The sequence below is a fragment of the Phalaenopsis equestris genome, unplaced genomic scaffold (assembly GCF_001263595.1).
Source record: "Phalaenopsis equestris unplaced genomic scaffold, ASM126359v1 Scaffold000002, whole genome shotgun sequence".
Classification (NCBI taxonomy): Eukaryota; Viridiplantae; Streptophyta; class Magnoliopsida; order Asparagales; family Orchidaceae; genus Phalaenopsis; species Phalaenopsis equestris.
The window spans coordinates 17,205,092-17,220,127 of NW_018164444.1; the positions used below are offsets into that span (position 1 = coordinate 17,205,092).

At 32.0% G+C, this 15,036-nt stretch overlaps 1 protein-coding gene across 1 annotated transcript in view; it reads right to left on the minus strand.

The window, feature by feature from the left end:
- Nucleotides 1–4,687: 4,687 nt before the first annotated feature.
- LOC110031099 overlaps nt 4,688–15,036 on the minus strand; it is a 13,372-nt gene continuing 3,023 nt past the window's right edge. The window contains exons 3-6 of the mRNA XM_020734146.1: nt 11,842–11,952; nt 10,206–11,317; nt 9,886–9,958; nt 4,688–5,352 (exon numbers count right to left, since the gene is read on the minus strand). Coding sequence (XP_020589805.1) covers nt 5,194–5,352; nt 9,886–9,958; nt 10,206–11,317; nt 11,842–11,952 — 1,455 coding nt within the window. The 3' untranslated portion in view covers nt 4,688–5,193. The remainder of the gene's footprint in view (nt 5,353–9,885; nt 9,959–10,205; nt 11,318–11,841; nt 11,953–15,036) is intronic.

Sequence of the window (15,036 nt, forward strand, 5' to 3'; positions counted from 1 at the left end):
GTTGTGGGCTTGTTCCGCGGGGGGGCCGAACCACGAGTCGTTCACGAACAAAGAGTCATTTTGACAACCCTAATCATGTAGTCATGAGATATTAAGGATTGGGACAAGATTTAAAATATCATTTGAATCTAATTTAATAATTTTTATTCTTTTTTCTTCATTAATATTTTTATTTGATTATAAATATTTGTAGCCTTGTAGTCAATTAAATTTTTAAAAAAAGACTACTCATCAAAAATATATATATATAATTGGTTGGTAGTATTTCGAGTCAAAATGTGCCGAACATGAACGAACAAATATTTGTTCCTGTTGTTCATGTTCGCGAACGAGCCGAACACGAGCTTCTTAACGAGTCGAACACAAGCTGTTCGTGAACAACGAGCTGTTCGTGAACAACGTGTGACAGGCCTACTTTAAAGGCAAATTTACATGAATAGCCCACAATTCTTATGTATTTACAATCCTCACACTTAAACTTTCATATTTACATAAATAGCAGCACTTCACTGTTCTAAAGGCATACATGAAGAATGCATTACAAAAGTGATAACAGTGCTGTTTTGATGAAATATTAAATATTTGAGGACCATATACGTAAATATGAAAGTAAAGTTGTTAGAAATGTAAATATATAAGAAGTGTGTGATATTTATGTAAATGTTTTCATACAGAAATTAAATTTAAATAATAATAACAATAAAATGAGAAATTACATAAATACCATACAATCAGAGGTGAAATCAGGCTAATTCCGTGTAGCAATCCAATGATATCATAATATGATGTTAAATATATGAGTAATATGCATGTAATATAAGACTTTAGGTGTTAGATATGTAGATAAATAATAATTGTGTGATATATACGAAATTCCCCAAAGAAAAAGTATTTTTGCATGCTGCACCTATCTAGTTAGCGGAAATTTTAACAATAGTCTCAAAGAACATCCTGATCAAAATTTTAACAAGGATAGCCTGAATAGGTTTAAGAGCAATGCCAAATAATTGAATTTTCCACCTGTAATGCTAAACCTGACCAGAAAGGAGAATTTTTCTAAAAAAGTATTATTTTCAAAATTACCATCTCCAATAGCAAGAGTCATATCAACTATTCTGCTCTTAATTAACATATCTATCTCAACCTTCTGTAACTTTTTATATTCTTATCTTAATGGTTGCAAACTTGTGTTGCCTTCCAAAATTAAGAGTAAGAGGAATCATCTTAAAATACTTTTTATATTATTTTCTTAAAATAGTTGCAAATTTGTGTTGCCTTCCAAAATTAAGAGTAAGAATAATCATTTTAGACATTTTTTTGTATTTTTATCTTAAAATGGTTGCAAACTTATGTTGCCTTCCTAAATTAAGAGTAAGAATAATTTTAAAAGATTAAGTTTGGTCCGAAAAGAAACTCTATGTTGATTTCATGTACCCTTTATATAAATTGTATATTTGTTATCTAATTGAAATAAGAATTAAGAGTCTTACACCGGATACTTGCGAGCCTACAACAAGCATATATAAAGTCTCATACGCTAAAAACATCTTCAGCCTGCTAACCATATAATTAAGAGTCTTACAACAAAAATCAAAAGTTAGTATTATCATCTCCACAATTCAATGATTAAAGTCTAATATGCTATCTCCACAATTCAATGATTAAAGTCTCATACACAATTCAACATTGCTATCTCCACAAATTACATGAATAGTTTGTATTATAAAAAATGCATTAGATTTTACATTATTATAACCTGAGAATGACCATATAAAATTGGAAGCACATTAAATTTACATAGAGCATGCCATGCATTTAATGACACTGCAAATTTCAAAATTTTTATAATAAAAGTCTAACTACAGAAGTACGATTCATCAAGCCTATTCTGAATGACTCGCGACAAACCTCGCTTGTGAGACAAGATAAATAGTTTAAAACCACATCATGTCAGCCCAACTTTATAAACAAGACCACATAGCAGACATGTTGAACTACTACACTAAATTACCTGTAGCTATCTAATCAGTAGAAACCTCATTGCACCATAAAATTTAATAATTGCCAACGCCATATATTATAGAAAGTTTGACTTGAGTTTTGATGACAGAAAATGTCTTCTAAATTCTAGACATTGCATTTCCTAAACAAAATAATTAAAAATTGTCATCTCCTACAGCAAACATATATAAAGTTTCATACGCTAAAAACATCTTCAGCCTGCTAACCTTAACAATTAAAGTTTTATAACAAAAATCAAAAGTTCAACATTGTCATCTTACAAAAAAAATGAAAAATTTTATCTTCAATCTGCATAAATGAAAGCCTACAGCAAGCATAATTAACATACACTAAAGTTCAACATTGAATCTAAGAACCCATGACAAAGAATAACATCTTTCATAGGTGAAAAAACAGAATGAAACCCCACAGTACGCATAAAGTTCAGCATAAAGTATAATTCAATCAACAAAGCATAAATTTTAGCATGCCCAAAACTCTACTAAAAGAAGTGTCAAGTGTCAACATCTAATTAGACATATATGTTTGAACATTCTATCAATCTACTCAGGCAAAGTCACTTGAAGTTGTTCCTCTTCTATTAATTCTTGTTGAAACAAAAATATATATACAAATTAATGATAAGAACATAAAATGAAAAGGTTAACATATGTTATAAATGACAACAATTCCATAAAGAAAATAATAATTTACTCGAGCCTCAAAAGTGATAAAGGCTTACTACTGAATGCAACCATTTTCATTCTTGTAGAAATCTTCCCTATAAATTTTGGATGGATACCATACAAACTACATTTCATCTCAACAACAGAATGTCTGCCAAAGCTACTAATGATATCTCTACCTATGAACAAGTTCACAATTCCTCACCATTGTTATATCAGATCTCATCCAGATAATAAAAAAAAGACGAGATTGCACAACTGCTCTGCCAAAAAGCCCGAAACCCTACGAAGTTAGGTTTCACAAAAAAAAATCTAAATACATCAAAAAGAAATTTAAGAGAAATTTAGATAGAGACGAACCGAAGATAAATATAAAATATTAGATAGAAGATACTCCAAAATAACACCTAGGTAGCCAAACGAGCGACCAAGCAAGAATACCGAGCAATCGAGCCGACACAGACTATCCAAAAAGAAATAGAAGCCGATATTAGAAGATGAACGGAGACGGCAAACCCTAGGTTGTTGCGGCCGAAATAGTTTCTAGAGAAAAATGGGAGGGAGAGGCACCTGAACCCGAGTGGCGAGAAAGCTCGAGAGAGGAAATAGGAATGGGGAGGTGGCGGTTAGGGACTTAGGGTTTACTTTAGAATTTTGATAGTATAAATGTTAAAATATTTTAATTATTAAACTTATATTATATTATTATATAAATATATAATACTAATATTAATATATTAATATTTATATTTTGTTATATATAATTATTAATTGAATTTAATTTTACAAAATTTTACAATATATCTTTTTTAAAAAAATAATTAATTAAAATTTTTAATATTTAATTTTATGAATATTATATATATATACTTAATTATTTTCGAGCTAATTCAAGCCGAACGCGAGCGAACAAACTTTTGTTCGTGTTCGGCTCGTTTACATTTCGAACTTAAAAATTTGTTCGTGTTCAACTTGTTAGGCTTAATGAACGAGTCGAACACGAGCTACTTCTGTTCGCGCACAACGCGTCGAATTGACAGCCCTACCCATTAGTGGACATATTTAAAACATTATTTGAATCTAATTTAATAATTTTTATTATATTTTCTTTATTAATGCTTTAATTGATTATAAATCTTTGTAGCCTTGTAGTCAACTAAATTTTTAAAAAAGACTTCTCATCAAATATATATATATAATTGATTAGTAGCATTTCGAGCCGAAATGAGCCGAACTCGAACAAACAAATATTTATTATTTGTTCGTGTTCGGCTCGGTAAATTTACGAACAAGCCGAACACGAGCTTCTACGAGCTTCTTAACGAGTCAAACACGAGCTGTTTGTGAACAACGAGCCTTTTTTACGGCCCTACTTAAAAGGCAAATTTACATGAATAGCCCACAATTCTTATGTAAGTAAATAGCAGCACTTCACTGTTCTAAAGGCATACATGAAAAATGCATATTTCACTTTACAAAAGTGATAACAGTGCTGTTTTGATGAAATATTAAATATTTGAGGACCATACATGTAAATATGAAAGTAAAGTTGTTAGAAATGTAAATATATAAGAAGTGTGTGATATTTATGCAAATGTTTTCATACAGAATTTAAATTTAAATAATAATAACAATAAAATGAGAAATTACATAAATAGCCTACAATCAGAGGTGAAATCAGGCTAATTCCGTGTAGCAATCCAATGATTTCATAATGTGATGTTAAATATATGAGTAATATGCATGTACTATAAGACTTTAGATGTTAGATATGTAGATAAATAAGAATTGTGTGATATACACGAAATTCCCCAAAGAAAAAGTATTTTTGCATGCTGCACCTCTCTAGTTAGCGGAAAAATATTACATCACATCAGAACTCTTAACGTAGAGCTACGTTCGGATTGGAATGTTCGGCTGTGTTACGAGAATATTTCATCTGCATTATTTGTAAAAATAATGTGTTATTTGAGTATTATATTGTGTTATTCGATTATTTTGCGGTGTTATTGAATATTTCATCGCATTACTTGATTTGGGGCTGAAGTGTTATTGGAATATTTCCTCGCATTACTTGATTTAGGGTTGTGTTATTCCAATAATATAATGAAAATTGAAATAACACGGGAAATATGCGAATAACATAGCCCCAAATCAAGTAACACGATGGAATATTCGAATAACAACGCAAAATAATCGAATAACATCATATATTACTTGAATAACACATCATTTTTACAAATAACGCAGATGAAATATTCTCATAACACAGCCGAATATTCCAATCCGAACATAGCTCTACGTCAGGAGTCCTGATGTAATATTTTTCCCTAGTTAGCATACACCAATTTTACAGCAAAAATAACTAATTACATGGAGAAAAGTGCAAATCTAAAATTACACAGGATATCCTGAGACTTCATGCCTCAGTGACAACAAGCCATCAAAGCAAACCAAAAATAAAATTTACAGGGATATATATGTAAAAGAAAAAAAAAAGGAGAAGTTAAAGTCTTTTTTTAGCTAGTTTTCTCTGCATATTTCTCCACTTGTCCTTGAGGTCAATGGGAGTGCGAGATGGATGAAGAAAACGCCGGCCATGTTCCAATATCTTTATCCATGCGATGCTTCCATCTTCATTTCTCGGAACCTTCTCCATGGCTTCCTGGAAAACAACAAATTAATCATATAATTATATAATCTGACTGATTGATGATTGATTGGAATATTTACATGTATACTACTCAGTTGTTATATCTTTACATATCTAACACCTAAACATTAATTTACATGCATGTGTCATCTTATCTGTGCATGAAGAGCGATGCGAAAGATTTGGGTGGTATAAATGTAAAATAAAAAAGTATAGGAGTTAGATATGTAAAATACATAAGAATTGGGTGGTATCAGTGGCGGAACCAGCTTCTTTTCAGGGAGGGCAAATCTTTAAGTGTTATGTGGGTAAATATAAAATTTACAGTGTTGGATATGTAAATACATACGAATTATGTGGCATAGATGTAAACATGCAACGCTTTACTAATATATTATCAGTCCTGCACAAGCCAAATTTAGAAAATTTAGGCATGGTAATCTGATCTAAAAAAATATATCATTTTTATTTGAGATGTGAGATGATTGCCATTACCACATGAGATGACAAGAGCTTTCATGAACACGGAAAAATCACAGGGCTAGCTTTCATCCAACATACAGAACTTAAATAAAGGTAGAAAGTGAACTATCAGCAAGTTTTCTGTGATGCTGAAGATTACAAACTTTTCAATCTACTTTGCATTGATTAATAATATTATCGAGTCAATATATATTACGATGTTTGATAATTTTAATTGCAGAAGAAGCTCTCTCACTTGTAACAGTAGCAACTGATAAAGTTAATGCTAATGTATTAAGTCTGTAAACAAGAGGATACAAACAATCTTTCTTAGTTTTAACAAACCCTTTTGCAAGTCAGTAATGCTTCTTTAAAGTAAAAAATCATCACTAGAGCACAACTCAATAATATAAATGAATAACTAATAATTGAGAGCTATAAACACAATTGAAGAAAAATAAATGGGATATAACTCTGCAAGACGAATTAGTTTTTCCTTATCAAAAGTTGAGAATGAATCATTTGGATTTAGACAAGCTATACAAAGAAGCAACTTGATACTCGCTTCAGGGAAATGGCCATTGAACTCTTTAAGTTAAAAGTCAATCACACTGTAGAACAACTCAACCCGATAATAATACAAATTTGTAATTTCTTCACATCTTCGTATTGAAATTCACTTTGGAACAACAATTTCAAAACCATTACAAAAAACGAGCCACTTCTTCTAATAAGGAATCTCATTCATTCTCTCGCATTATTTGCAACCGTTGTTTTGAAACATGTACTGATTTCATTGCATTCACAATATCTTAATCTTTTTTTTATTTGGATTGTGACAATTCATTTGTAACCCATAAAATATCAATCATTAAATGCATCGTGAAGCCAAAGTTAAAACTTTCCAATTGCGTCATTTAAAACACCAGCTTCAACTGAATGCTGACATGCATTTCATCCTCTTTTATAATCTCAAGTACTTCAAGTACGGATGTGTACATTTTCATGAGACTAATTAAAGTATAAAAATGTGAGCTCCAACGGGTGCCTCCAGCTCGTTGCAAAGTAGTTGATTCAAACTACAACTGCTAATTAAATTCTCGTCTCTAAGATGTAAAAAATTATGTTTCATGTTGAAAGGTTTTAAGTGTATCACTCCTCTTACAAGAGACTCCAACAGTGTTTAAGAATCTTAAAGTGAGCTCAAAAGATGTTTCCCTGTCAAAGTTTTTTCACTACAGCTAACAAACATAACTAAAGCTGATGGGCGAAGCAATGAAAATAGAATGCTTAAAGATTATCATTAAGAATGCGTGCTTTGACTCACCTCGAATATTGGATGCCATGTCATAGCCTTGCCCTCGTATCCTATGTAAGCTTAATGAATGTTTTGCAAGTATGGATTCAAGAGTTGTTTTGAGTACAACTAAGGTTGTTGAGAAAATATATTTAAGACCAATAAATTGCCATTTTTTATCGACACATCTCACAGCAACAGCCAAATATTCCTATGTTGACACATTATGAGGCTCTTCAACTATGATGATAAAGAAAGAATCACTAATATCTATCATGATATAAACTAAAGTTTCAACTGATGCAGCTTGACAAAGTTTTTTTTTTAAATATTTGGTGAAAGTAATTGTAGTTTTGAATTGACATTTTAAAATGTAACCTTTTTTATTTCTTCATTATGATTCGCAAGAAAATGAAATAGTTCTTAATAATTTCCTTGATAAAGCTAATTTAAATGATTCATCATGCCCACGAAATGAAAATCCTTGTCGTAGAAGAAATCCAATACAATCAACAGTTGCAGTCAACATAATCATAAATTCTTTTTTATTCCTCTCTTCCTTACTCAACCATATGGTGGAATAACTCTGTATTTCAGGCTTTATTAGATTTTCACATTTTGTTCTTGTCTTATTACGAGCAATGTTATGATCTCCAACATGAGCTAAATATTTTTCTTTTTTCTTCCAATTTTTAAATCCTTCATTAACAAATGAATCTCCACCTTCTTGACTTATACTAACCAGTCCTTGAGGCTTAAATAGATAACAAAAGAGGCAATATATTGCATCTTTTTGCACATTGTACTCTAACCAAGATGGATGATCCTCAAACCAAGTTGAAATAAATCTCCGAGTAATGTTACTCATCACTGTTTGGGGAAAATTATAATTTTTTTATTGATATGGTTCTTTAAGCAAATATTTTCTTCATACTCTTTCTCTATCATTTACATCATAACTACAGATAGAAGGCCGAAGTCTAGGGTCAATCGGAAGATTATCCATATCAATTTCCACCGGTTCTTTTCTTTTTAAATAACGATCCATTCAATAAAATTTTACATAAAAAATATAGTATCAATATAAATAATTAAAATTTTATTATCAAATATCTTTAACATGAATATTAAAAGAACATTTGCTAACAAGCAAATCAATCAAAACCTAATAATTTAATAATACTTAACAACATATTTTCTCAGTAATGGGAATTTTGAATCTATTAAAGCATGTTATCGTATTGATCAATCTATCATTCACAATCTAATTATTCCTTTTCATTTGGAGCATATTATAAGAAGTGACACATACCTTCTCAAAAAGATTGCGACAACCTTGATTGCCCCGAAGGTCAACTTTTGACCGATTAATAACTTCTTGGATATATTTTCAGCAAAATATATCCACAATTTCTTAGTGATCTTCAAGACATACATTATGGTATCATGTGAATTATGCAAACTCCATCAATGTTCAATGTGTAAATATAAGCATGGTAGGATTTACTAACATCAAGAGTTGTTACGCAAAAAGCTTCATCATTGAATTTTAGGTTATAATGGAGCAAAAAAAAAAGGTTATACAACTGTGCTTAGAGTAAGAAAAACGAATAGCAATGTGAATTTTAACAGTGCTAGAGAAATAACCCATTCAAATGAAAAATTTCACTAACACCTTCTCTAGATATCTCAAAAATTAAAAAAATCTGATGTGTTATTTGATGAGTGGGAGGAAGTGAGACGTAGAAGAGGACACGAGGGTTGCCTTAGGTCTCAGGTAGAAAGACTTTTGGGAATTTCTAAGGTGTTTGTACTCAATCCTGTCGATCCTTCCCTTCTGGTGTCTACTTGCCAAGAGATCCAGGGAGAAGTCGAGAAGAGGCAAGGAGTTGAGCCATTGAGAAGACCATGAGGTAGGAGGGTTTGGTGTCCGGCATCTGGCTTGCTTCATCCGCGACGTGCCCTAGACCTTAGTAGACTCGCGATAAAAACAAGAAGGGGAAGGATCGGAGGCAAACGATGGGCGAGGGGGGCAAGCAATTTCATGAGGTGAGGAGGGGAGAGGGAAATGCCGAAATATTCCTTTCAAGATGTTTTTTATCTGAAAATCTTGGTGGAGCTACCACCACCACCATAGAATATCGTGGGTTCATCCGTGGTTGGTATGCATGTAAATGCCCCTAATATATGTCCATATTTTTAAGGCTGATGTATCAAGGGAAGCTTAAATAAAAGGAGGAAATTTACATGGATATCCACACAAATTCTTATGTATTTATATATCTAACACCTAAAATTTCAAATTTAGGTTTATAACACTGTCAAAACCTATACATGAAAAGGTGTATTTCACTTCTAAGAAGTTTTTAGTAGTGGTATTTTGAAGTGATATTAAAGATTTGAGTGTAAAATAAGAAAGTTTGGGTGTTAGATATGTAAATACATAAAAATTAGGTGGTAAATATGTAAATGTAATAAGTATAGGTGTTACATATGTAAATACATAAGAATTGGTTGGTATGCACGTAAATACCCCTAATAAATTTTGATATTTTTAAGCCTGAAGTATCAAGAGAAGCTAGAATAAAAAGAGAATTTACATGGATACCCACACAATTCTTATATATTTTTATATCTAACACTTAAAATTTCATATTTAGAATTTATAACACAAAAGATGTATGTTTCTTCAATGAAGTTTGTAATAGTGGTATTTTTTGAAGTGATATTAAAGATTCGAGTGTAACGTAAATAAGAAAGTTAGACATGTGGTGAAATGCGCATACCGCTAAAGCTTCTTCTTCCTCCGGCTTCCAAACTAGAATTGTTCTCCTGCTGGGGGACGGTTTCAGATTAATGCTGCAACATCAGATGGTATTCAAAAATGGGTAAAAATTAGAGTCCGTTCATTTGAATATCAATGAATAAAATAGTATGTTTCACTTTTAAAAAATGATAATAGTTTTATTTCTTATAATGATATTAAAGATTTGGGTACTACGTATGTAAATATTAAGATATGTAAATACAAAACAATTAAGTCATGTATGTAAATCTCCAAAAAAAGCTATATACAAAATAAAAAACTTGCAGTCAGGCATCTTACCATTGATTCCGGTGATGCATGTTCTTCCTCAACTCTCTTGAAGATGAGCTGCCCTTTCCCTGATTTTCAACAACTCCCTCATTATCGATCTTTGCAGCTTTATTTCCTCTGCTTCGCTTCGAAAAACTCTCGCCGATCTGCAAAGCTAAAGCCTTTCTCTTCGCATTATGATCGAGCTCTCCTTCGACCTTCTGAGCTGATCTTTCACTTCCCTCTAAAGATATCTGTTTCTGATCCGCATCACCATTTCGCATATTTTTAATCTCCCCAACCTCATGGTCCGCGCCTTTAAATTCATTCTGCTGATTTTGAAAATTTTCAGGGTGACTTTCTCGGAGAAACTCGCATTCGCTCGTTTCATTATTTTGAGTCTCATCGCATTCCGGCACACTTTCTGCCCAAGTTTTTGCAGAAGAAACTTTCTCTCTCGGGACTTCAGCTGTCGAACTGATATGATAGAACGACAAAAGGTTTCTGCGAGCTTCCCGAGCTTTTCGCTTCGATTTCTCGTACATTATTCGTGCATTTCGATAAGCACAGAAGGGGCAATAGAAATGGCAATTTTCGTCAACACCAGGCAACATATCCAAGCAGCTTCTATGAATGGATCTGGAACAGCCGTCGCTGTTACAGTTCAAAAGATGGCCGCTTGTACCGCATTTTATGCAAGAGGTTTGCAGAGATGACGGAGGCATCGAAGTCTGCTCTGCTACTTCGTGCAAATCAGCTCTATCATCTGGAAGAACCATTTGACTCTGAGATTGTTGTGCGGATCGATGCGATCCTTCGAAGTGGCTTATGTCGTCATTTGGAGCAGGAACATAAGTAGTTTGCTGATTTCTCTTTTCGTCGTCAGGAAGTATTTGATTGAGGAAATGCTGCGGAGTTCTCAAAGTTCTTTGAGAAGATCCGTCGAAAGTACTCGAAGGCGAATTATTATCGAGATTTTTCAATTCTCGATATTTTCTGATTATAGAAAGCTTCTTCAACCATGGGTTTGCATGCTTCATGGTTCTTATGATTTTCTTTATGTTATCATGATCTCCAGTATTGTTAGAAGTGAGATGATTAACACAATCAGGATGATGGCTTCTGAGAATTTTCTCCTTCAGCTGGAACATAAAGTCATATAAGAACAACATGAGCAGTGAAGAAACAGCAAATTTTTATCTTCGGAGATTTATATAAATACCATATCTTTTTAAAAATAAAATACACATTTTCGTGTATAGTTTTATAATACCAAGGTTTTATAAATATAAATATCAAATTTTGGTTGTTAGATATGAAAATATACATAAGAAATGTGTGGTATGCATGTAAATTTCACTATTTTTATATTGGAAAATTTACATACATACCACACAATTCTAATGCATTTACATATCTAACATTCTAAACAGTCATATTTAAATGCATAACACTCAAATCTTTAACATCACATCAAACATACTACCATCTCTATCTTTCTAAAAGTAGAATACATATTTCCATGCATAGGTTTAAGACACCAAGGTGTTATAAAGCGTATATATCAAACTTTAGGTGATGGATATGTAAATATACAACAATTTCGTGGTATTTATGTAAATTTCCGGTTTCCTCTTTCAAACTCACATCTTCATTAAGAAAATACCAGATCAATAGATGATTTCGGAAGCGTCGCCTTCTTCAAAAGTATAAATTGGTGAAGATCGCCATCATCAAGGCAAGCTTTTCCCGTTCCATCATCGTTTGCTGCTGCCATCTAAAAATTTTTTTTTTATTTTTATTGGCAATCAGATTGCATAAAATAAACGAGAGTGTAATAAATTACGCAACAATTGATAAGAAAATAATTCTTACATGTTAACGAGATGCAAAAAGAGGGAAAGTGGAGGGGTTTAATAGCTAACAAAAAACAAACATATTTGAAGGAAATCATTAACTTCCTATAGAAGTTTGCAAGAAAAAAAAAAATTAATCTCATTCATCAAATAGGTCCGAGGAGGATACGATAGATATTTATGAAAATTTCATAACTCGAACAGTTAATTAATTGCCCTTACAATTACTTAGATAATAATAAGGGGCATTTACATACATACAAACCGATTCCCATGTACTTACATGTCTAACACCTACCCTTTATTTTTTTACATTTATACCACACAAATTTTCATATCATATCAATAGTACCACTATTTTGACTTTTAAAAAGTGAAATACACCTTTTCGTGCATATGCAAAGCGGTAATTAAAAATTGAATGTTAGATATGTAAATATATAGGAATCAAGTGATATGAATGTAAATCTTCCTAATAATAAATGAGTTCCAAGAGAAAAAGGTATAAGCGTTAGGAAAGAATAAAGAAAATATTAGCTTTGGTTAAAATTAAAATACAATGCTCGATCAAATCTAATATCTGATTGGATATTAATGACTAAATGCTTCATGGGCTCCATAAGTTGGTATGCTGGTCAACACTAAGACACAAGTCCACCTATATCATAATCTAAAGTCGCATACTTGCAGGGAAGCTTGGAATAACTTTACATTAACAAATTCATTTTATGTGTGCTTCAAGAATGATTTTGGAAAATTAAAGCCTACTCCACATCCAAGTAGAAAATATTGCATTATTATAAAAAACTAAAAGAAAACATTCAATATCCGGAATTTAAATCGAATTTAAATCGACAAAAGTGAATTTTAATCAGTGAGGGAAAAAAATTTAGAACTATTATAGATTTCTAAGCTCAATGCATGTGTATGCCTTCCAAGGTATGATATCGGCTAGATAGCAGCAAGTATGGGAGTCACAAATTGACCATACATGTCAGCTGAACCTGAACTGGACTCTAAAAATCTGGGTTCCAATTGACTCAAATAATTTTCGTGCCACGTTTGGATTAAGAATCCTGAACCCTTTAAAATTTTGAGTCGGGTTCGGGTGTACCTGCAAAGCCAAAATTGACTTGAAACTGACCCGTTAACTCAAAAAGGACTTGAAATCAACCCTCCAACCCGAATTGACCTGAATAGCTATTATGTCCAATCTTGAACGGTTTATACGATTTGGTATGAATTAGTGGGTCAAGTTTGCGTTGAACTTTCTGACCTGTTTAATATTCATGCAGGTTTAAGCCATTCCGGCCAGGCAATTTCAAGGCAGGTCAATTTTAGGTCAAACTCGAACCAAACCAGAAATGATTGACAATGAACTCAGGCTCAAGTATTACAAATCATATCCAAAGAAAAAAGACTTTGAAGAACAGTTGCTGCAATCTATTCATTGTATAAAATGGCAAATTTGCATCGGTACAAGCATACAGAGACTATGATTCTATGTGCTCTCTTTGCGCCTAAGCATTTTATAGCAAAGAATGCATAGTAGGCTACAAAGCATGAATAGGATAAAAGTATATGTGATATGATTGGCATAGATGCAACGATGCAAAAGATCTCGAAGAGCAAATCGGAGAAGACATGAATACTCTTGATGGGACATTCTTGCAAATATATAATGAAAAATATAAAAATCATGTAGTTATTATAACATAAACAACTAATAGTAAGCTATAAGACATGAAAAAGTGATGATATATGAGATATGACTGATTTCGGTACATCATACAACTACTATCTAAACAATAAATTAGAGAATTCATTAAGAATGTAATGTATTACCCATTCTCCTTTGCATATATATTTAAATGTCTATAGAAAAAATGTCCATAGAACCAAATAGTTGAAGAGATCCTACTTACCAAGCACATTAAATCTACGACAAAGTCTCCTAAACTTCATAAATTTAGCATAAATAGTTTCCATTAACATAAATATGAAAAAAGGCTTGCTCTGGTATGAAATAGCATGAACTATCTTATTTTATTTGCTTATTTAAACCTTCTCTATTCCTTCTACTTTTGGAGAGAATAATTAGAAACCAATTAGGATACATGATATAACATCCATAAATTTCTTTGAATTAGGTACCTAAGAGGATTTATTGAAGTATCTAAGCAAACAAAGAAACAATAGAAGTTGATACTTCTATGTATAATTGATGCAAAACGACCATGAATTAAATGAAATGATTATATTTTGCTTTATGATTAGTTTCATTTGTTCAGTTTTCATTTCATTTCCTTCAATTTACATTTCATTTCATGGTAATTAAGGTGCTCCCTTCTATAGCTAAGGAACAAGGGTTGTAGTGAGGGATTAAAGAGAAAGTGAGGTACATTCAACATTTTCCCACTTATGAGCTTTCTTGCATTATTTCTCCTTCCCTCTCATTGATGCAAGCAAGGATCCGGTCTTCTAATGTAACTAATATGATGATTAGTATGACTTCAAGCAAACACAAGCTAAAAATTCACAAATTAACAATTATCAATCAAGTCAACAACTCACTTTATTTACAATGAAACAGAAGATAATACTCTGTAAGTAGGGCTGTCAAAATGGCTCATTGTTCGCGAACAGCTCGTGTTCGGCTCGTTCGCTAAGTTAACGAGCCAAACATGAACAACACGAACAAATATTTGTTATATATATATATATATATCTTTGATGAGTAGTATTTTTAAAAAAAATAATTGACTACAAGGCTACAAAGATTTATAATTAATTAAAAGTATTAATGAAAAAAATACAATAAAAATTATTAAATTAGATTCAAATGATGTTTTAAATATTTCCCCGATCCTTAACATTTATGGCTTCGCGATTAGGGTTGTCAAAACGACTCTTTGTTTGTGAACGGCTCGTGTTCGGATCGCTAAGAAAATGAGTCGAACACGAACACACTTTTTGAGCTCGAAATATAAACGAACCCACAACGA